The sequence below is a fragment of the Durio zibethinus genome, chromosome 1, assembly GCF_047325235.1.
Source record: "Durio zibethinus cultivar Kanyao isolate XHJ-2024 chromosome 1, ASM4732523v1, whole genome shotgun sequence".
In the NCBI taxonomy this organism is placed as follows: domain Eukaryota; kingdom Viridiplantae; phylum Streptophyta; class Magnoliopsida; order Malvales; family Malvaceae; genus Durio; species Durio zibethinus.
The window spans coordinates 4696837-4720226 of record NC_143162.1 but is presented as its reverse complement, the minus strand read 5'-3'; the positions used below and the strand labels follow the sequence as shown (position 1 = coordinate 4720226).

The 23390-nt window shown below is 31.3% G+C and overlaps 1 protein-coding gene and 1 pseudogene across 1 annotated transcript; both read left to right on the top strand.

Annotated features, from left to right (window-relative positions):
- The first annotated feature begins 384 nt into the window (after nt 1–384).
- LOC111311013 (thaumatin-like protein 1b) lies at nt 385–1374 on the top strand (annotated as a pseudogene).
- Nucleotides 1375–19412: 18038 nt separating this feature from the next.
- Nucleotides 19413–20776, top strand: LOC111311011 (thaumatin-like protein 1). Its single transcript, XM_022910389.2, has 2 exons — nt 19413–19711; nt 19916–20776. The coding sequence occupies exons 1-2, from the start codon at nt 19660–19662 to the stop codon at nt 20593–20595; spliced, it is 732 nt and encodes a 243-aa protein (XP_022766124.2). The 5' UTR covers nt 19413–19659; the 3' UTR covers nt 20596–20776.
- The last annotated feature ends 2614 nt before the right edge of the window (nt 20777–23390 follow it).

Here is a 23390-nt window from a genome sequence, read left to right as displayed (position 1 = left end):
AATTAATGGACTTCCATAAGTATTGCATGCAAATCCAAATCTGATGTGGTCCTGAAATACATGCTTGATGTTTATCTTCTAAGTATTATTGGAATTTAGCTTGTATATGGAAATCTAATCTCCATCTTTATATAGAAAATCTCTGGATGTAGATTTCCAAGTGCAAAGGCATGTGATTTCTTATATTAAGCATGATGTTCTCTAAAACGGGGAATCTCAAATATTTGCAATATTTGTCTCTGAAAGTTAAGCAATAAATTCCTGAAAGCTATAAAGTCTAAGGAGACTTATTTAGTACTAATAAGCTAGAGACGGAAAAAAAAATCAGCCTTTGACGCTTCCAATTAATTGACGAAATCGTTTAATATATCATTACCGTAAGCCTCATCAGGCCTCATGTACATATATAGAGACAGCACCCAACTATTAAGCATATACTGATAATCTCATCAAAAGAATCAAAGAAATTTTAAAGATGATGGGAGTTCAGCTTATCTCTGGTCTCTTCCTGGCGGCCATCTTCTTCTTCTCTGGTAAATCTCTTTCCTTTGCCCATTACTTTTTCCTTTTTTTTTTTATGCTCTTTCTTTGGAATTATTATACAAAATGTTTTTGTTATTGAAATAATTATTTTTGGTGGGATTTTCATGTCTAATATTGATGCCAATTATTTGGCTCAATACAAAGATTAATGCAGGGGCCAAATCAGCTACATTCACAATAAACAACAACTGCCCTTTCACAGTTTGGCCTGGAAGTTTAACAGGTTCTGGTCCTGCATTATCCACAACCGGCTTTGAGTTAGCCTCAAAAGCCTCTTAGATCCTAGACGTTCCAGCAACATGGTCAGGTCGCTTCTGGGATCGAACTCAATGCACAAACGTCAATGGCAAGTTCCAATGTGCAACAGGGGACTGTGCCTCTTGTCAGGTTTCATGCAACGGTGCTGGTGGGATCCCACCAGTATCCTTGGCAGAATTCACCCTAGCAGCAAACAATGGACAAGATTTTTTTGACATTAGCCTTGTTGATGGCTTTAACTTGCCTCTTTCAATCGCCCCACAATTAGGCGGTTCCAGTGGTTGCACTCCTGTCAGCTGCACCGCCAATGTGAATGCTGTTTGCCCTCAGGAATTACAGGTTAAAGGGTCTGATGGAGGCGTCGTTGCCTGTAATAGCGCATGTTTGGCCTTTAAGCAACCTCAGTATTGCTGCACAGGTACTTTTGGTGCCCCGGAGACATGCCCGGCTACTAATTATTCTAATATTTTCAAGAGCCAATGCCCTCAGGCTTATAGTTATGCTTATGATGATAAGTCTGCTTTGGCTTCATGTACTGGTGGAGCTAATTACATTATTACCTTCTGCCCTTGAAGATTATTTTTCTTGATCTACACCAATGTTATGATCAAGATTATAATTTTCAACTTGAATTGTTTATTTACTTTTTCTCTTAAGAACAATTTTTTTATTGATGTTAGTTTCTTTCCATTGATTTTGGCCGATCACTTCAGAAAAGCTTCTTGTAATTGCCTATAGCTATAGTATTATATTTAGCCCTCGGCCACTGGTTTCTCATTTGGATCACATTGCTTCCGCATTGCTAATCTTGGCCTGCAACTTTGATAACTACGAAGCTTCAAGAAGTACTGCAATATGACAAGAAAGTTACATATGTGCAGCTTTATCATCACGTTCTTTGCATGAATTTTGGTAATTCGGTTGTCAATCACCACACACTCGATCATGCGATTATAAGAAATTATACAAGAATTGTTGTCACATAAAGCAATGAAATTCCGGTTAGGCCAACAAAAGAGCAAAAAATTCCAACTGCCTCATCACGTTCTGTTCATGATGATGTGCATATAGACTTTGAGATCGAAATATTATGACCATATATCATATACAAAGAACAAAGGAAAATGGGGACATTTTCCTGTTGAAAATTTGAATATTTTTTTCGACATAAGGGCTCAAGAATTTTTTCTAGCCCGCTGAGGAAAGTATACCGATTGAATGCTTGTTATTCAAGAATCGAGATACATGATGTTATCCATCCATCTTTGATATTGTTTATGTTTTATTTATTCATGCTATTTATTATGTAATCAATCTTTTTATTATGGATGTAAACGAATAAAGCTTTCGTTAAATCGTTTGTGAATATATTTAGTTTTTATTTATTTATATTCATTTATTAAGTTTAACAAATAATCTTAAATAATATTTTTAAATCCATTTTTTTAAATGAACCAAATATGAAAAGAGATATGTTTGATTTATTATATTCATAAACAAACTCGTTTAAGATTTATTTAAAACTTTTTCATTTAAGGTTCATTTATATTTGTTTATTGTTTAGCAATAATAATAAAATTATATATTTTTTCTTATTCTATTATCCTAATACTTTCATCTTTCAACATATTTTATTATTTATATTCATTTAGAGTACGATTATTTTTAATTTTATAATTATATGTTTGTTTGTTTATTTAAATTTATTTTGTTATAATTTGTTTATTGTCATTAATATGTCCATTTAATATTTATGAATAAAATTGTTTAACTTAAATAAGTTAAAGATAAACTTAACACGAATATTTTATTATTTAAATAAATTAAATTTGAGTGTAACAAATAATTTTCTTATAAAACATATATCAATTCTGAATAATTTTAAAAATAAATAAACAAATCACAAAAATACATTCAATCGATTGCATCCGATTCATTTACATATTTACATTTTACAAAAAGTGAAGAATGAAATTGGATATTGAATCATTTAAACCTATATATCCAATTGTTGCTTACTTGACACATAGCCCTTATAAAAGGGAAAAGAGAATGAAATTTTGGTTTGAAACCAAATTTTTTATATTTTCATAAAACCTCTTTAGCCATTAAACTAAGAGGTAAAAAACGTTGACTACAGGTTCTTTTACTTATAAAATTCAGTTTTTTTTTAGGTTAAAATTATCATAAATTGAAATTTGCATTAATATTAAAAATTAAATATTTTATCAACAAATTAAATAACATTTATTTATAAAAGTCATTCTTTATACCTTCCACAAAGTTATTAGCAATTTGACTTCTATTTAATTGTTGAAAGAATATATTAAGTGAATGAATTGACTTTTATTGGTGCCAATAGCATTAAAAGGCTCATTAAATGCATAAAACAAAAGTTAATTACTTTGGTATTTGAATTCACTGATATACTTATTGACTAAATTGTTTAGATGACTAAAATAACCTTTCCTTATTTAAGTAAGGTGATCCTTTCTTCTATATTTTATATTTAAATTTAAATTTAACTTTAATATTTATTTTTGATTTTATATAAATTAATTTATTTTTATTTATAATCATAGTATTTCATTTTTTTTAATGTTAGTTCAATCCCAAAACGTACAAGAATATTATATTTCATTTTTTCACAATTGATGTATACTTTTCACAATCTGGTACCTTCAAGTTCTCATATCATTGGAGAAATAATTGTGAAACAATGTCCTAATTAATTTGAAGATCTTTTATCAAGGAGTGTTGATTTTCTCAGTTTTGCCTAACAATATGAATATGATACATTATATATATATATATGTATGTATGTATGTATGTTGCCTACCATAAATATTTTTTTATTAAATATTTGTCATAACGGTTTTGGGATCGTCAGACGTAAAAATGAGTTTTAAAATCGAAAAAAATAAAAGAGAGAGTCACCACCAATCTTTGTTAGGGTGTGATTGGTCACTCAAAATTTTATCTTTTTAATAAAACTATAAAACCGGGTTTAAAGTTTATCAAAAAGATAAATTTTGATCTACGAAAAATCAGGTTGGGTCCGAGAGTCGATTACGCATGAGGAATGATTAACACCCCCACGACGCTCATAAATTGGTACCATTTAATTACGTGCTATTTTCGGTGTTGGATAAAAATGATTTTAATTTGAAATTTAACACTAATTCCCTTTATTTGGAAAAGTAAAATTTTGCTAAAAATTTTTATTTAGAACTATTGAGAAAATCTTTAAATTAAATAATTATCTTAAAATTCTTCAACATCTAGGCAGAACTTAAAATAACTCTTTTTGCTTAAGATTTAAACAATAATCCTTAAAATGAAATAACAATCTTTACAGAAAATAATTATTAGTGACTCTCCAACATCTAGGCAGAGTACCAAGAATTATTTCTTTCGGAATGTTATTTTTATTTTATTTTGTAATATCACAATTTTTTTTAAAGTATGATTCTTTTTTATTATAAAATATTTTATCATCAAGTAGTAAATAAAAATTAAAGACAGAATAGTGCAAATAATTACTGATAATAACATGCTAACGTATGTATGCCAATGAATGTTATATAGGATGGGATGCAATTTAAAAGTTGGATTCTTAAGTATAATGAGACCGCCCCGACTCTCCAACATCTAGATAGAGCTTAGGTGCGACTGTTTATATTTAAGATCCTGATTTACTGTTATACTTTTTATTTATTAATCTTATTATTAATGCGAATTAAGAACTCGTGTGAAAAGACTTAACGAAGTAAAATTTCCTAAATACCCCATCATCTAGGTGACATTCGGGAACAAATTGCTTCAAATGAAATTTTCACACGTGTCCTTAGAATTTTTAGGAGGTTTTGAGTAAGGGCTTGAATAAATGTTCTGAAGGTTTGGTTTTAAGGTTTAGAGGGTTTTAAAGCTTGAATTTTAGGATATGGAAGGTTTAGGGTTTTGATTTTAGAGTTTGGAGATTTTAGGGTTTGGATTTTGAGGTTTGGGGTTTTGATTTAAGGGTTTGGATTTTAGGGATTTTGGATTTTGGGGTTTGGATTTAAGAGTTTAAAGGTTTGGAATTTGGATTTTGGTGGGTTTTGGATTTTAGGGATTTCGGATTTTAGGTGGTTTGGATTTAAGGGATTTTGAATTTTTAGGGGTTTCGAATTTTAGGATTTTAGGGATTTTAGGATTTTGGATTTTGGATTTTGGATTTTAGGAGATTTTGGATTTTAGGGGTTTTAGAAACCTAGGATTTTGAAAATTAAGAATTAGTGTTTAAGGTTTCGTTTTTTTAAGAAAATACGAACATCTCTAAAAATCTCCAACATCTAGGCGGATTTTCGAAGCAGGTTCGATTTTAATAATTTTTGAAAATTAATTTAAAAATTTTTTATATTTTTTTAATGAAAATTTATTAATAATAATTCTCTAACATCTAGGCGAAATTATTTTTTAAAAAAATATTTTTTATTCCCTCCAATATCTAGGTAGGAAAAATAATAATAAATATTTTTTTTGAACATTTTTAATATATATTTTTAATCTTTTTTATTTTTATTATTATTAAAACAATGAAACATTTATTTAAACAAATTTAGAAATTTATCATGCATAAATATAAAAACTTAAAATAACAAAAATAATAGTATAGAAAAATAGAAAAATTTAAAAAAAATTTTTTTTTACCTGAACCGGACCGGTCAACGGTCCTGTCAATGCTGGTTTGGGTCGGTTTGATTGGTTCGACCGTTCGGGCGATTCAGCTGTTCAAACCGGTTTAGATTGGTTCACTGGCGGTTCTTCTGGACCGATTCAAGGTTGGCTGAAGGGGATTGACGGGTCAGTTTGCGCGAATCTCAAGTTGGATCCAGGTCCATGTGCGGATCGTCCTTGATTAAAACGGAGTCATTTTGGGTCTTTTCCTAAATGATGTCGTTTTGAATTTAGCTTTCCTATATATAACTCAAGATTTTTTTTGGTTCACTATTTTTTGTTTTAAAAAAGAGAGAGAGAGAGAGCTTTGGGCTCTCGCAGTTCGGTCATTGGACCACCGCACCGGCTGCCGCATGGGTCACCGTCGATGATTGCTCTCGATGGTCTTCGGTCGTCGAAAAATTATCAAAATTGATCGCGATGCTCTTCTCGACCTCCTGAGTTCAGATCGACGTAAATCGGGGTTTAAACTTTTTTGAGTTTGTTGTTTCCCTTTTTTTCTTTTTTTTTTTAAAATGAAGGCTGATATGATTTTTTTTGTTCTTGCAGGGAGCTCGGCGCTGAGGTTCCTCCCTACGAGGAGGACTGTTTGTCTTTGTTTTTTTGTTTCTGTTTTTACGTTTCTGTTTTTATGGGTATTTTAGGGGGTGTTTGGGGTTGTTGAAGGAAAAGGCTTGGAGGTTTTGAGGGTCTGTTCGAAGGCATTTCGAGAGGGGATGTCCGCGAGAGCTTTCAGAAAGGGGGGTCTGAGAGATTTTTTTTTAGAGGGGGTCCGAGAGTTTTTGAATGGGTTCAAAAGGGGATCTAGGTGGCTGTAAGGTGGCTGTAGGCTGGCAAGTGTGGGTAGATAGGGGGCTGGTTAGAGGGCTATAGGGTGGTTGGTCGGGGGGCGGCAGTAGCGCCAGCCACCCTACTTTCTGTTTTTTTATTTTTTTGTTTTTTTATTTTTTTGTTTTTTGTTTTTTATTTTTTTATTTTTTTTATTTTTATATAATTAATAATTAATTTATTTTTTAAAATTATTATTATTATTATTATTAAAATTATTAATATTATACTGAAATGAAAACAGTAGACCAGGATAAAATCGATGTCTATAGCTACCTCTCTTTGCACATTACTGAGAATCAAGAGTAGGATAAAGACAAAGACAAAGATTTTGTCCGAAAGTAAATCGTGATTTTTTTAAAAAAAATACAAAACGATTGGGATGACACAGCAAGTCGAAAAGTAAAAAATCGATCGGGATAACACCGCGAATCGAATTTATGCCCGGAGGTCTTAGAAATCATACCCGAAGGTCTTACAGAATCATGTCCGGAGGTCTTATAGAATCGACTGAGATAACACCATAAGTCGAAAGATAAAGAATCGATTGGGATAACACCGCGAATCAAATTTATGCTCAGAGATTTTAAAAATCATGTTCGAATGTCTTACAGAATCATGCCCGGAAGTCTTACAGAATCGATTGAAATAACATCACAAGTCAAAAGATAAAGAATCGATCGGAATAACATCACGAATCAAATTTATGCTCGAAGATCTTAGAAATCATGCCCGGAGGTCTTATAGAATCATGTTCGGGGTCTTATAGAATCGACTGGATAACATCATAAGTCAAAAGATAAAAAATCGATCGGGATAACATCGTGAATCAAATTTATGCTCGAAGATCTTAGAAATCATGCTCGGAGGTATTACAGAATCATATTCGGAGGTCTTACAGAATCACACATAGAGGTCTTACAGAATCGATTGGAATAACACTACAAGTTAAAAGATAAAGAATCGATTGAGATAACATCGTGAATCAAATTTATGCCCGAAAGTCTTAGAAATCATGCTTGAAAGTCTTAGAAATCATACCCGGAGGTCTTACAGAATCATACCGGAAGGTCTTACAGAATCGACTGAGATAACACCACAAGTCAAAAAATAAAAAATCGATCGGGATAACATCGTGAATCAAATTTATGCTCGAAGATCTTAAAAATTATGCCCAAAGGTCTTATAGAATCGACTGGGATAACACCACAAGTCAAAAGATAAAGAATCGATCGAGATAACACCGCGAATCAAATTTATGTCTGGAGGTCTTAGAAATCATGCTAGAAGGTCTTACAGAATCATGTTCAGAGGTCTTACAGAATCAATTGAAATAACACCACAATTCAAAAGATAAAGAATCGATCGAGATAACACCACGAATCAAATTTATGCCCAAAGGTCTTAAAAATCATGTCCGAAAGTCTTACAGAATCATGTCCGGAGGTCTTACAAAATTGACTGGAATAACACCACAAGTCAAAAGATAAAGAATCGATCGGGATAACATTACGAATAGAATTTATGCCCGGAGGTCTTATAAATCACACTCGGAGGTCTTACAGAATCATGCTTGGAGGTCTTACAGAATCGATTGAAATAACACCACAAGTCAAAAGATAAAGAATCGATCGGGATAACATCGTAAATCGAATTTATACCCGGAGGTCTGGAAAGTTATGCCCAGAGGTCTTAGAAATTATGTTCAGAGGTCTTACAAATCTCAAAATCTTTGAATACTCCTCATAATCAGAGGCAATGAAACTTTAAAATTTAAAAATCTTTTAATCTTGAAAGTCGTGCGCAGAAGCTTTTAGAGATTATGCCCGGAGGTCTTACAAATCTCAAAATCTTTGAATGCTCCTCATAATTAGAGGCAATAAAACTTTAAAAATTTAAAAATCTTTTAAAACATGGCTTTCGCCTAATCAGATATTTTTGAGACTCTAAAAGTCTTTTTTGAGGATGGTTCCCTCTAAACAGAGGCTTTGAAATCTTGATTGAGAACGGTTCTTCTTAAACAGAACTTTAAAACTTTAAAAACATGCCTTTTTTTTTCTTTTTCTTTTTAATACTTACAAAGTTGATAAATGCAAACATGATACAAATGTCTATTCTCATCAAATGATGCTAATGAAAATGTCGATGCAAATGTCAATGCCAACGTAAGAATGCAAATGCTTGATACATTTGATTTTTTCACAATGCAAATGACAATGTCCTTTTTATGTAGATGCCTCTACAAATACCTTTTCTTAGGATGTAGATGCCATGATGCAAATGCAAATTCTTCTTATGGTGTGAATGCAAATGTCTTATACAAATGCCAATGCAAGTGATGCAAATACGAATGTCTTTCTTGTGATGCAGATGCAAGCGATGCAAATGCAAAGACTCTTCTTGCCCTTTTTTTTTTGAAAATTTTTTTTAAAAATTTTCATTGTTTTATTTTTTTTCAAAAAAAATGATCTTAGTATTATGTGCAAAATGCTCAAATAATCTTGAAATTTTTCAAAAATGATCAAAAATTATCCTACATAAAGTATCTTTGTAATTGAATGAAAAAATTTAGAACTCAAGACTTTTGAATCTGTTGAAAATTAATGATTACTATTTGGAAAGCTTATGGATGGGAGGGTAATTGACAATTCAACTCCTTTTATTGGTGGGTATATCTCATGGAAAGCTCGACGAGGGTTGCAAGGATTTCTTTCGGGCTCACAAAAGAGATAAATTTTTAAAACACTTTTTTTATTGAAAACGTGATACTCCTATGTGAGTCAAAACTAGCCATTACTTTTCAAACAAGATTTGAGAAGAAGACAATGCTATTTTTTTTTTTAAAAAAGGTCTTTAATAGGTACTGATTTTTTAAAAAGTTTTGTATCGAGACATTTTATTTTGGATAAAACCTTAAAACTTTGAAATTCATTTTAGGGCCTCAAAAAATGACTTTAGTTCTAAACTGTCTTTTTGAGATTTTCACCTTAGAGCTATATATATATATATATATTTTTATCAATGAAGAATTCAATAAGTATATACAAATCCAGGGATATTGCTCTTCAATCCAAGTATCCATATTTGATCAAAATGGGCTTTTTAGGGTGTGTAATGTAGGTCGAGGCTAAGGGTTCTGAAAAAATGGATAAATAGGCTCAAAATATGTTATTTAGGGTGATTAGGCCAAGGATCCTGATGAGCACTCTCTGACTTTCTTCTTTTGCCCTTTTTTTTTTGAAACATTTGGCTTTAATTTCAGCCACTTTACTCACCTTTTTTTTGCTTTGAATTCTCATTTTTAAGGTATATATTTTCTTTTTTTTTTCTTTTTTTTATTTGATTTTTTTTTCAAATTCTAATTGAAGCTTCAGATACTTATCTCTAAGGTTTCTTTGTTTTGCCTTAGAAATACTTAACTTTATCTTTGGCTGTTCACTTTTTTGAATCTTAAAATTTCAATTGAAGCCTTATTCACCTTTTACCCTAGACTTTTACCTCCGAAGGGCATGTTAGATGCTTTCAATGTCGGATACTTTTTTTGAAGTTAATCTTAAATGTATCCTAATTTTTCCCCTAATGTAGAAAATGATCCTTGGCTAGGGTTTATTTTGAAACAAAAAATTTGATAGGCTCAAATGGGTAGCAAATGGATAATTTTTATGTACAAGAAGGATAGAGAAAGATGGTCATTCATCATTTCAAACATAAACTTAGGTAGAAGAGCAAATCATTTAATATGTCCCTTTTATTTTTTTTATGCCCCATCCTTTTTTACTCAAGGTTCTAATGACGATCAAGTGATATAAGATTGATCGCATAGTTCAGAAAGGCTCTTTGGGCTCCAAAATTTTTTTGGTATTTTCTTGGTGAAAGAAAGAGAAAAGGTATTAAGGTATAAATTGTCTTAGGCAGAAAGGGACTCTTTTTTTTTCTTAATATGCCTTAAGACATGAAACAAGGGTATTTAAGAAAAAGGCTCAAGCATTTTTGTATCTATAGTCATAGCAAAATCCTGACACACATTGAATTATCAATTGAAAAATTTTAAAGAGTATCTGATTTTTGAAATTCAAAACAAACTTTCAAAATTAATCTTTTTTGTTCTTTGCCTAAAAAAAGATTATCAGCCCTTTAAGGTCTAAACTCAAACTCACATTCTTTGAAAGGTTATGGTTGATGAGTCCAATCATTTAAGTGATTAGAGAGATGAAAGTATTTGAAAAGGTGTGGAGGTATTTGATGAGCTTTGTCTTAATAGTAAATCACCATTTTCCTTAAGAATCATTTCATCTTTATTGCAAAAAAAAACTTCTTTTTCTCTTTTTATTTTTTATTTTTTTGAAAGTTACTTATGTGAGACTTTTATTCAAACAAATACATAAAGAGAAAATTTCATGAAAAAGATTCAAAGCATTCAATTTTTCTAAAATAAGTTAAATAACTCCTAGAGACACAATGCACATGTCCTATATACATAGTAAAAAAAAAAAATCATCCTATCCTGATTTTTAAAACTTGACACCTCTCTCTTCATCTCAACTTTTCACATTTGACAATTGAATGGAGTCAACAACTTTCATTGTTTTATTACCTCCGGAGTCAGAATACTATTTTTGATAAGATCTTCAACCTTTTCTTTCAACTACCTGTATTTTTCAGTTGAGTAATCAATTACCCTTATATGATAATCATATTTATCATTGGGATTATAACTCTTTGCTGATGGATTTGGTGTTATTTTCAGAGGCATATGAGTAAGATATTGACCTTCTATTAGCAAAGGCAAAATGTGAGAAATAAAGATGAATAATTTTTCTTGATCATTTGTTGGTCTCTTTCGATTCTTTGTTGGTCGGATGGTGGATTCAAATGTAGGAACAAGATCATGAATGATCATTTGAGGATGGAAATTTGTTGGAAAGCTCAAATGCTGGCTTGGTTGGCAAAGATATGGGTTTTGAGAGATATGGCTTATGGTAGGGTGATGAGGTTGATAAGCAAGATAAGGATTGCACAGGATAAAGCTATTAGGTAGATGCCCCTCTATTGTGACTGCTTGCACTTTTTTTTTATTCTGTTTTGGTGTACTTTTCTTTCAACATCTGTCATATCTTTTAACTTAATCCTGCTACTCTTGATTGCATTTTCTATAATTTTATCAAAAATTATCATGTCCAAAAAATTTTTGAAGATATTCCCAATCATTCTTTCATAATAGGGAGTGTTCAAAGAATTGACAAACAAAACAATAATTTTTTTCTCTGACAAGAGTGGTTGTACTTGAACTGCTATGTCTCTCTATCTATGTGCATATTCTTTGAATGTTTCAGTTGATCTTTTCTTTATGTTTTGCAAGGACAACCTATCTGACACCATATCTTTAACATACTTGTATTGTGCTAAAAAGGCTCTAGCCAATTCATTCCAAGAGTAAATCTTACTTCGATCTAACTGAGTATACCATCTTGCTGCAGGTCCAGTGAGATTATCTTGAAAGTAATGGATCAATAATTTATCATCATAAGTATAGCCTGTCATCTTTCGACAGTACATGGTAATGTGTGTTAAAGGGCATTTCGTTTCATCATACTTTTCGAAATCTGAGACTTTAAATTTTGATGAAATAACAAGATCAGGTACTAGATTAAGTTCACTGAAGTCAACATTCTCGTACACATCATGACTTTTAATTACTTTTAATCTCCTTTCCAACAGATCATACTTATCTTTCATCACTATATTTTCTGATGGATCTGGCACCTTTTTCAATTTCTTCAATTCTTTATGATCATCCACATTAGGCACGTAGTGAAGTTGTGAGGAGTATGCCCAAGATTGACATTTGTCTGAACTGATGGTAACTTGACAAAATGGCCAATATAAGGTTGATAAGTTGTTGGAGGTGCTTATGACACATGAAGATCTTGAACATATGTGAACCTAGATGGATACAATGGTGTCTCGATAGTTGTTTCTTCTCTTGTCTTGTGCGTCTCAATAACTTTTTTTCTTTTTGTCAATTTCACTATCATCTGCTTTAATTCTGTCAGTTATCTATTCACGTTTTGCTGCATTCTCGTAACTATTTCACCGATCTCTCCTTGGACCTTTTTTACTCTATCCATTCTACTAACATCTTTATTTTCCATGATTCTGGTACTGACTCGAGTGCTATAAGTGTGCAGACTCAACTGACTTCGTTTCCTAGGATAGCTATCCTTGAACCTTTTATTAATCATCAGAAGTAAAATGCACAACAAGAATTTTATTATAAAAAATCTTTTAGCTTTGAAGGTTTAACAAAAGCATGTTCACAATCATCATCTTTTATCTTTAACTAGCATGAAAAATAATGAATTTAAACAGATGATGCATGATATGCAAGTCAAATTTTATTATTATTAAGAATGAAAAAACTTGAGTTCCATCATATATTCTGATTGGATTATCTAAAGACATTCTTTCCTCTTCGAAAGTTCAGTGAAAGTATATTCACAATCGTCACTCCTTTTCACTGGCTCCAATTATTAAAGGTGGATAGAGGCATTTATTCATAAAAATTCAGGCTAAAAAAAGTTTTCATTCATTCCAAAAGTATCAAGTTTACACATTATAAATCATTATAGGGTTGGGGCCAAAAAGTGCCAAACCTGCTCCCACTTCTTTTTATCTCACCTAAAAAAATAGCTGACTATGATTACTAGGGAGGATAACTCTTTGCTTAAAAAGCTTTTTATTCATCATCTTGACCAACTTTATTATTGCCTGCAGCACTGCTTACCATTTCGGCATGGATCAAAGAAGGGTTCTCGTGAATAACTGGCTTTATCTTGGCATCAAAACTTATATTCGACTTTCATCAATCCCTGCATCCTATGTTTCAAAGCTATGCAGTCTTCCAAAGAATGGCCCATAACACCAAAACGGTATTCACATTGGATATTAGGGTTATACCATTTAGGGAAAGGTGGTTTGCGAAGTTCAGCAGGGATAGGGGCAATGAGGTAGTTCCCTAGGAGCAGTGGGTATAACTCTATGTAGGACATGGATATTGGATCAATAGGGGCTTTTCCTTTGGTGTTACTAGAGTTTTTCTGTCCTATGGTTGGTTTGCTTTGTTGAAAAGGTGCTAGTATAGTTAATCTCGAGGTGAATTGAGAAACTCTGGGTTGAAGATTGGGCTGATAAAGTGGTGATTGGATAGCATGCTAAACAAGCGATTGTGAAATGTGAGGTGGGGGACATGAATTCAAGCGTGAAATTTTTGAAGGATGCATGACACTTGGGGGTTTAATTTTAAGTGTTTGAAAAGGAGGTTAGAAGTAGTCATAAGGAGGATTTAGGAATGGGTTAGGACTTGAGATAGTTGGTGATGGTTGTTTGAAGCCAGGTGACTCATTATTGGAAATCAAACTCTTGAGCTCAGTCATTTACGTGGCTAGTTCACCCATTCCTTTCTTGAGTTCGTCCAAACTTCAATCGCTGTTCAAATCATCAAATGCCTTAATATGCTCTAAAAGAGTGCTAGAACTAAAAGGAACCGATTGATCTTGACTTGATGGAATCGAAAGTGACAACGATCCTTGAGGAGGAACAAACTCAACTCCATTACCACTTTTAACCATTTCTATCAATTGAGTCATCTGTTGTTTTATCTCTTGAAGTTCGAGCCATAACTCCTCTTGATTCAACTTCAAAACACTAATCCTTGCTTTCATTTGATCCTCCATTTTTATCACTCTAGTTTCTACCAAGACAAACATTTTATTTCGAAACTTAAACCAAAGACTCTAGACTATTACCCTTATTGAATGAATATCACAAAAATGAAGACACACAAAGTATGTTTATGAAAACATGAATATGAGAATGTCACGAAATGCATATATACTTATGACAATGGATTTTTGTATGTATAAGGACCCAAATAAAAATTTTCGTCAGCCATGAATGTGTATGCAAAAAATGCAATGTTATGTTGCAAGAACGTGGGATATGAAATGCAATGTATGTTTCATACGACCCGATTATTCATGAATCTATATGCATGAAATGCAATGACATATTTACGTGAATGGTGAGATGTATTCTTATGACTAGTGCAACATACTTGTATGAAATACACGTACCTACTGTATGTATGAGATATGTATGTATGAAATGCAATGCATGTATTGTGCTGGCTTAATAAGGTAAACACTACCTTAAGATATATAACGAGATAGAATGCATGCACTACTTATCAAGAAGTGCATGGGATGCATGTGCAAAAAGTAAAATGTGTGTGCTACCTATTGATATGGATGGGATGGAATGCACGTATTATCCTATTATAATGCGCATGGGATGAGATACATGTATGACGTATGAAATGTGAAAGATAAAATAAAATATGAAATTTTTTGTTTTGAGAAGGAAAAAAGAAAGAAATAAGGCTTGAAAATTAGTCTTTATTCGGCCAATAAACAAAAGATTTAAGAAAAATCTTTAATCTTTGAAAATGTTCTTTTGCCTTTTTTTTTTTCAATGATCGACCTAAAATAAATACCACATATTCAAATATAATGCACACAATCAAAGAATATATAAAATAAAAAAACAAAAAGACTCGAGAATTCAAAACAAACAAGTAAGAGAAATAATATAACAACCATACAACAAAATAATATAACGTATAATATCCTAATTTTTGGTAAATTTCTAAAAAGGTGGCATGGCTCTATCCTAGGTAGGCTTCTTATGGCTCACGATATGCTGGGTTAGGATTTATATATCTAAAGGTTCCCAGACTATTCCTCACATCATCGCCTATTATAGACTAGTAAGGTTCCCCGATCCTCGCCCATTATAGGTTATTAATGGAAAGGGTTTAATCTGAGTGAAAGTGTTTTGCTACCAAATACGGAGGTTATCACCTCACAAGAGTGTAGCTACTTCACTTTCTCCTAAAAAAGATGGAGCCCGGGTATAGAGCTCATGCATGCGAGTGAATATGCAAAGTGTGTGCAAAATAATGTATTAATCAAAATAACATGAATAAATCATAACCAAAAACAAAATCAAAATAAAGTAATAACTAACACATAATTTATTTTATTTATTAACATAAATGTTTTCGAAAAATAAAATAAAAGAAATTAAATTAAATATCAAATAAAATCTATTAAATCCAACTATTGTCAATAGCGCATAATTAAAATTTTGGCCTGACTCTCAAACTCGTCCCCAGCGAAGTTGCCAAGCTGTCGTAACGGTTTTGGGACCGCTAGACGTAAAAATGAGTTTTAAAATCGAGAAAAATAAAAGGGAGAGTCGCCACCAATCTTTGTTAGGATGTGATTGGCCACCCAAAAATTTATCTTTTTAATAAAACTATAAAAACGGATTTAAAGTTTATCAAAAAGATAAATTTCGATTTACAAAAAATCAGGTTAGGTCCGGGAGTCAGTTACGCGTGGGGAAGGATTAGTACCCCCACAACGCCCATAAATTGGTACCATTTAATTACACGCTATTTTAGGTGTTAGATAAAAATGATTTTAATTTAAAATTTAACACTAATTCCCTTCATTTGGAAAAGTAAAATTTTGCTAAAAATTTTTATTTAGAACTATTGAGAAAATCTTTAAGTTAAGAAATTATTTTAAAATTCTTCAACATTTAGGCAGAACTTAAAATAACTCTTTTTGCTTAAGATTTAACACAATAATCCTTAAAATGAAATAATAATCTTTATAGAAAATAATTGTTAGTGACTCTCCAACATCTAGGCAAAGTACTAAAAATTATTTCTTTCGGAATGTTATTTTTATTTTATTTTGTAATATCACAATTTTTTTTAAAGTATGATTCTTTTTTATTATAAAATATTTTATCACCAAGTAGTAAATAAAAATTAAAGACAGAATAGTGCAGATAATTACTGATAATAACATGCTAACGTATGTATGTCAATGAATGTTATATAGGATGGAATGCAATTTAAAGTTGGATTCTTAAGTATAATGAGACCACCCCGACTCTTCAACATCTAGGTAGAACTTAGGTGCGACTGTTTATATTTAAGATCCCGATTTACTGTTATACTTTTTATTTATTAATCTTATTATTAATGCGAATTAAGAACTCGTGTGAAAAGACTTAACGAAGTAAAATTTCTTAAATACCCCATCATCTAGGAGGCATTCGGAAACAAATTGCTTCAAATGAAATTTTCACATGTGTCCTTAAGATTTTTAGGAGGTTTTGAGTAAGGGCTTGAATAGATGTTCTGAAGGTTTGGTTTTAAGGTTTAGAGGGTTTTAAAGCTTGAATTTTAGGATATGAAAGGTTTAGGGTTTTGATTTTAGAGTTTGGAGATTTTAGGGTTTGGATTTTGAGGTTTAGGGTTTTGATTTAAGGGTTTGGATTTTAGGGATTTTGGATTTTGGGGTTTGGATTTAAGAGTTTAAAGGTTTGGAATTTCAGATTTTGGGGGGTTTTGGATTTTAAGGGTTTCAGATTTTAGGTGGTTTGGATTTAAGGGATTTTGAATTTTTAGGGGTTTCGGATTTTAGGATTTTGGATTTTAGGAGATTTTGGATTTTAAGGCTTTTAGAAACCTAGGATTTTGAAAATTAAGAATTAGTGTTTAAGGTTTCATTTTTTTAAGAAAATATGAATATCTCTAAAAATCTCTAACATCTAGGCGGATTTTCGAAGCAGGTTCGATTTTAATAATTTTTGAAAATTATTTAAAAATTATTTATATTTATTTTTTATGAAAATTTATTAATAATAATTTCCCAACATCTAGGCGAAATTATTTTTTAGAAAAATATTTTTTATTCCCTCTAACATCTAGGCAGGAAAAATAACAACAATAATAATAAATATTTTTTTGAACATGTTTAATATACATTTTTGATCGTTTTTATTTTTATTATTATTAAAACAATAAGACATTTATTCAAACAAATTTAAAAATTTATCATGCATAAATATAAAAACTTAAAATAACAAAAATAATAGTATAAAAAAATTAAAAAAAAATTTTTTTTTACCTGAACTGGATCGATCAATGCTGGTCTGAGCCGGTTCGACGGTTCGAACGATTCGACGGTTCAGACCAGTTTAGATCGGTTCACTGACGGTTCTTCTGGATCGGTTCAAGGTTAGCTGAAGCGGGTTGACGGGTCGGTTTATGTAGATCTCGGGTCAGATCTGAGTCCACACGCGGATACTTCTTGGTTAAAACGGCGTCGTTTTGGGTCTTTTCCTAAACGACGTCATTTTGAATTTAGCTTTCCTATATATAACTCAATATTTTTTTTTGGTTCATTATTTTTTGTTTCAGAAAAAAAAGGGAGAGAGAGAGAGCTTTAGAGGAGAGCTTCGGGCTCTCGCCGACCTGTCGTCAGACCACCGCGTCGGTCGCCGCCTGGGTCGCGGCTAGCGATAGTTGCCGGTGGTTGTCGATCGCCGAAAAATTATCAAAATTCATCGCGATGCTCCTCTCGGCCTCCTGAGTTCAGATCCGAGATCCTTTTCGGGAGAATAAGCCTCGATTGACGTAGATCAGGGTTTGAACTTTTTTGAGTTTGCTGTTTTCCTTTTTTTTCTTCTTTTTTTTTTTGTAAAACAAAGGCTGATCTGATGTTTTTTGTTCTTGTAGGGAGCTCGACGCTGAGGTTCCTCCCTACAGGGATGACTGTTTGTCTTTGTTTTTTTGTTTCTGTTTTTATGTTTCTGTTTTCGTGGGTATTTTGGGGGTGTTTGGGGTTGTTTAAGGAAAAGGATTGGAGGTTTCGAGGGTCTGTTCGAAAGCTTTTCGAGAGGGGATGTCCGCAAGAGCTTTCAGAAAGGGGGGGTTTGAGAGTTTTTTTTTTAGAGGGGGTCCGAGAGTTTTTGAATGGGTTCAAAAGGGGATCTAGGTAGCTGTAGGGTGGCTGTAGGCTGGTGAGCGTGGATAGACAGGGGGCTGTAGGGTGGCTGGTCGAGGGCGACAGCAGTGCCAGCCACCCTACTTTCTGTTTTTCTGTTTTTTTATTTTTTTTATATAATTAATAATTATTTTATTTTTTAAAATTATTATTATTATTATTATTAATATTATACTGAAATGAAAACAGTAGATCCGAATAAAATTAGTGTCTACAATATTGTATAAGAAACACTATCAAAATTATCATATCATACCATATGCCTACAATAAATATTGATACTTTTTGTCTAACAATGATATGTATTAATTTATGGTACCATATGAACTCTGTAGGAGAATACCAACTCATATATTAAGTATTTTTGTTAGTCATTCACTTAGTTTAGTTATTTAAAAATTTTCATATATATTAAGTACTTTTGCAAAAAATCTTGATATAACATGCATACATATGGTTAAAAGTGATTTAAAAGTTAGGCATCCTCTACAAAGCACTAAATGAGATTAATTTAATGAGTTAAACTAAACTTAATTATATCTTTTCTTGTTTATACACGTATAACTAAACATTTATTCCCCAAATCATTTTAGTTGTAATTAATTTATTTTATTTCACTATTTTCATTACAAATCTAAATAAATAAATAAATAATTTAATTGATTATTTTTAATTTAATAAATTGATAATGATATTTAAATTAATCATTTTAATACTTTTGAAGTGCACAATTTTACATAAAACAAAATTTTGGAATTCATATTTTATATGCAGAAGAAAATATATACTCCGAATTTTTTTTTCAAATAGTTGAAGAGACCATTTAATGAATTGGAGAAAAGTCAGATCCGTCAATCAAGTTATGCGTTGACAGTGTAAGGAAGAACAGCTAAGTGATGCTTAGTAATTCCATGTTGAAATCGGGTTGGATAAGTTAGCTTAACGTATACGTAGCTGTAATGACTTTCCCTTTTAATCTAGTGGTTAAAAAATAGATTGAAAATCATGTAGACGTGAATTCGATCCCTTCATCCTCCTCTTTATGAGTATTAACTCTCTTTTGCAACCAAAAAAACAAAAAATATACGTAGCTGTAATAGTCACGAGTCGTTTAATCCTCGTATAAACTAGATGATGACTTAGGAGTTGACTGGATACAAACAAGGATGAGAGGAGGCTCAATTTTCAAAATGACCAATTGCGTATTTCCCACTGCCAATGTGAATTTGTGCAAATATTGTTGGCTTTGAAGGAAATCCATGAAGGAATTTCACATGACCACGCTATTATTTTGATATGAGAAACCAAAACTAAGTTTTGCTCTGCCTATCTCCAAGTTAATTTAATCAGTCAATTGTAAAGCAATTAATCAGTCAATTGTAAAGCAATGTCGAAGCTTTACTTGCTCTTTGCCCTTTCCCTCGCCATGCTTATTTCAGGTAATAAACAGTTCTTGTTCTTTTTCTCTAGTCCCTTCTCACCATTTTATTGACAAGATTTTCAAGCTTATCAAATGTACGGAATAGTTAAGGAATTGGTTTTAAAATTCTATTTCCAAAATTTTTTATTAACCTTTTGGCTCATGTATTTTTAAAATTTTGTTCTTCGATCTCAACAATATTGCATGTATTATATATATGCAGGGGCTCACATGGCAACCATCAATATCAGAAACAACTGTCCATTTACTATCTGGCCAGTAACCTTTACTGGTGGTGGTGGACCTGAATTGCCAAACACTGGATTCGAGTTAGCCCCCCAAGGATCAAATTCCATTAACGTTCCAGCTCCATGGTCAGGCAGGCTTTGGGCTCGAACGCAATGCTCAAGCTCATCCGGAAGATTCACTTGCGCCACTGCAGACTGTGGCTCTGGCGAGGTCGGTTGCAATGGTGCAGGTGCAGCCCCTCCAGCAACCCTTGCAGAGTTCGCTCTAGCAGCAAATGGAGGACAAGATTTCTATGATGTCAGTCTTGTAGATGGCTTTAACTTGCCAGTTTCAATAACCCTACAAGGCGGTTCTGGTCCAACCTGCACCACAACTAGCTGTGCGGCAAATGTGAATTCAGTTTGCCCATCACAGCTAGCTGTTAGAGGATCTGATGGGAATATCATAGCCTGCAAAAGCGCATGTGTAGCTTTCAATCAGCCTCAGTACTGTTGCACTGATGCATATAATTCAGCCCAAACATGTCAACCAACAGACTACTCCAGGATCTTCAAGAATCAGTGCCCTCAGGCTTATAGTTATGCTTTTGATGATCCATATAGCACTTTCTCCTGCACTGGTGGACCTAATTACCTCATCACTTTCTGTCCATGAGATGAGACCTTACAAGCAGGAAGCGGCTCTCTTGATTTGCATATTTATGATTCTAGTATAAAAAAAACCATTGCTAATGGCTATTATCAAATAAACAGACATAAAAACCTTCTTGGTTTTAATTTTATATCAATATCATGGAACGATAAATAAATTTAACATTGCAAATAGTATTTATTTGTAGCCTGTTACAAGCTTACAATTATATCTAATAAATCATATTCTCCCAAGTAAGATCCAATCTTTTTTGGTTTGAAATTGTATTTGTATTTGCAATGACGGATCTTAACTTTTGATTTAGAGAGGGTCATTTAATATTATATTGAATTTTTTTCTTCATATGTAAACTACTATATATATTATCAATATAAATATATATACAAGAAAAATATTAAAAATAACTTACAAAAATTATAAATTTTATCAATTCATAAACAAATGTACAAAGAAACATAATACATCAAATAAACCATTTTACTTAAAATTGTGAATGATTTAATAAAACACAAATAAACCAATTGCTAAATAACATATTTTTTTATCAAAACAAGAAAAATAAAATATACATTTAGAAGAATAAAATTAAAACTTTGAGATTAAAAATTAAAAATTTTTAACCTTTTAAAAGTTAGTCAAATTTAACTTTTGTGTTGAAAAAGAATTGCATTATAATGGGAGAAAAAATTTAAAATAAAATTATTAAAAGTAAAGATTAGATGGAGAAAAGTTGTGGTCGATTAAAAAGAGAGAAAACATGTTTGATACTTGATTGTAGATTTGAAGTCTTATGAAGAAACTAAAAAATCAATTTGACTTTTATTAAATGCACATGATTATAATTGTAGATGATATATACTTCCTAATTCTTATAACAAATCTCTTGATTTTAAGGGTCTATAAGTAATAATTGATTGGTATGACAAATAAACAAATAATAATATGATTTTAATCTCTTAAACTATAATGCATAAGATAGGTATGCACCCATGATCATAAATATTGAGGCAAGGCTAAGGTAACAAAATTTTTGGTGTAACTCCTAGCAGATCAATGGATTTTAGCTGCCCAAAAAACATCTTTATAATACCTTTTTATCGGTCTTCCACAAATATGTCATTCAGATTTCAGAGTATTATTAACCGATTTAATTAAGTCAACTGAATATAATGCATTCACATTGAAAATAGAGCTTGTAGATTATTTGATTTCTTTTGCAAACTTCATTGTTCGTAAAATTTTGAAGAGGCCAAAGGCCTCTTTTGACTTGTATAACCATCCACCTCGATCTCATGTTACTTGAAGTTTTTTAAATTTTGGGGGGACTGAAGCCCCCCTCTAGCTTATATAATCATCCGCCCTTGTGTATTGGTAATAGTCAGAGAATTAGAAAAGCCCCTCTAGCTTATATAACCATCCACCCTTGTGTATCGGTAATAGTCAGAGAATTAGAAAGGTAACTATAAATACTATGTGAATAGCATTTTAAGCAATAGTTACTTGTGATTTTAATTTTTTATTTTCAAAATTAAAAAAATATATATGATTTTAATTTAAAAAATGAAAGAAACTAAAGAAATAAAGAATTACAACTAATCCTTTCAGAAAAAGAGGAAGAATGTTTACAAAGTACAAATAAAGAAAATTACTACCATATTGAGATTCCATATGTTGGACGTTTTTCATTTTTTTTTTCTCAAAAGAGCAAAATCTAAGTGCAACAAAGCAATAAAATTTTTAAAAGATTATACATAAAATATGTTTGTTTTATTATTATTAAATGATAAAATATCGTAAATCTACTCCTATAACGTTTTCATCACTTGTTTAACATTTTCATTACTTATATTAATTATTAGAAATACGAGCAGCCACACTTGGAAAAAGAAAAAAAAAAGATGTGAGAAAAATTGTTTTGAAAGAGAAGAAATGGATGATTAAGACTTGGAAATTTTAAGAATTTTGCAAATTAATAACGAGGGATAGGCGTTAGGTAAGCTGTGCATTGTCAGTTTTTTTTTTTTTTTCTTCTTATTCCTTGTATTGTCTAATCCAAATTAGTAATGAAAAAGTAGCATGGGTAAAGTAGAGGTCTAAAAAAATTTATTTGATTTTGTTTTTTGTCCATTGACATGAGAAAATGTCAAAGCATGGGATAGAAAGTGTGTTTATGTCATGCATACCTCACATAATACATGTCCATGCTTACTTATTTCTTACTTAATTAAAGTTGGAATCTTATATATACATTATAATCTCTTTGGTGTTTAAATTTTTATGTTCAATTTAATTTCATGCATTAAACTGCTATTATTATTATTTTTTATGCAATTTATCTTTTATTTGCATTTTAGCTTCACATCAAATAATAATAATAATAATAATCTTTTTAAGGAAGTCCGAGTAGTGATTTCTTAAACTATCTATGTGAGAATATTTTTCTAAAAGAATATTACCAAAAGTAATTCAATATTTTAAAAAATATTCAATATAAATATTTTCATTCATTTCTTAAAATTATATTAGATATTGATAAAATAATATATAATTACTTTTTTAGTAATAAAATTAATATAATAATATGTGAATATAGTGATTAATTAATCTTATCTTTCAAAATTTTAATTCATTAAAAATAATAATAGAAATTAAAAATTAAGATTAGAATGAAGAATCAAATAAGAAAAGAAAATAAATAAGATCTCTAAGAATGAAATTTTAAGGAAGTTTGAATAGAAGTTTCTAAGAAATCCTCAGGTGAGAAAATTCTTCTTAAAATACTATTAAAGTATCAAAGT

Bases quoted from the DNA above. Each gene is read 5' to 3' on its own strand.
- LOC111311011 (XM_022910389.2), top strand. From the start codon at position 19,660: ATGTCGAAGCTTTACTTGCTCTTTGCCCTTTCCCTCGCCATGCTTATT. The intron at 19,712-19,915 runs GTAATAAACAGT...ATATATATGCAG, and splicing joins CCTCGCCATGCTTATTTCAG to GGGCTCACATGGCAACCATC.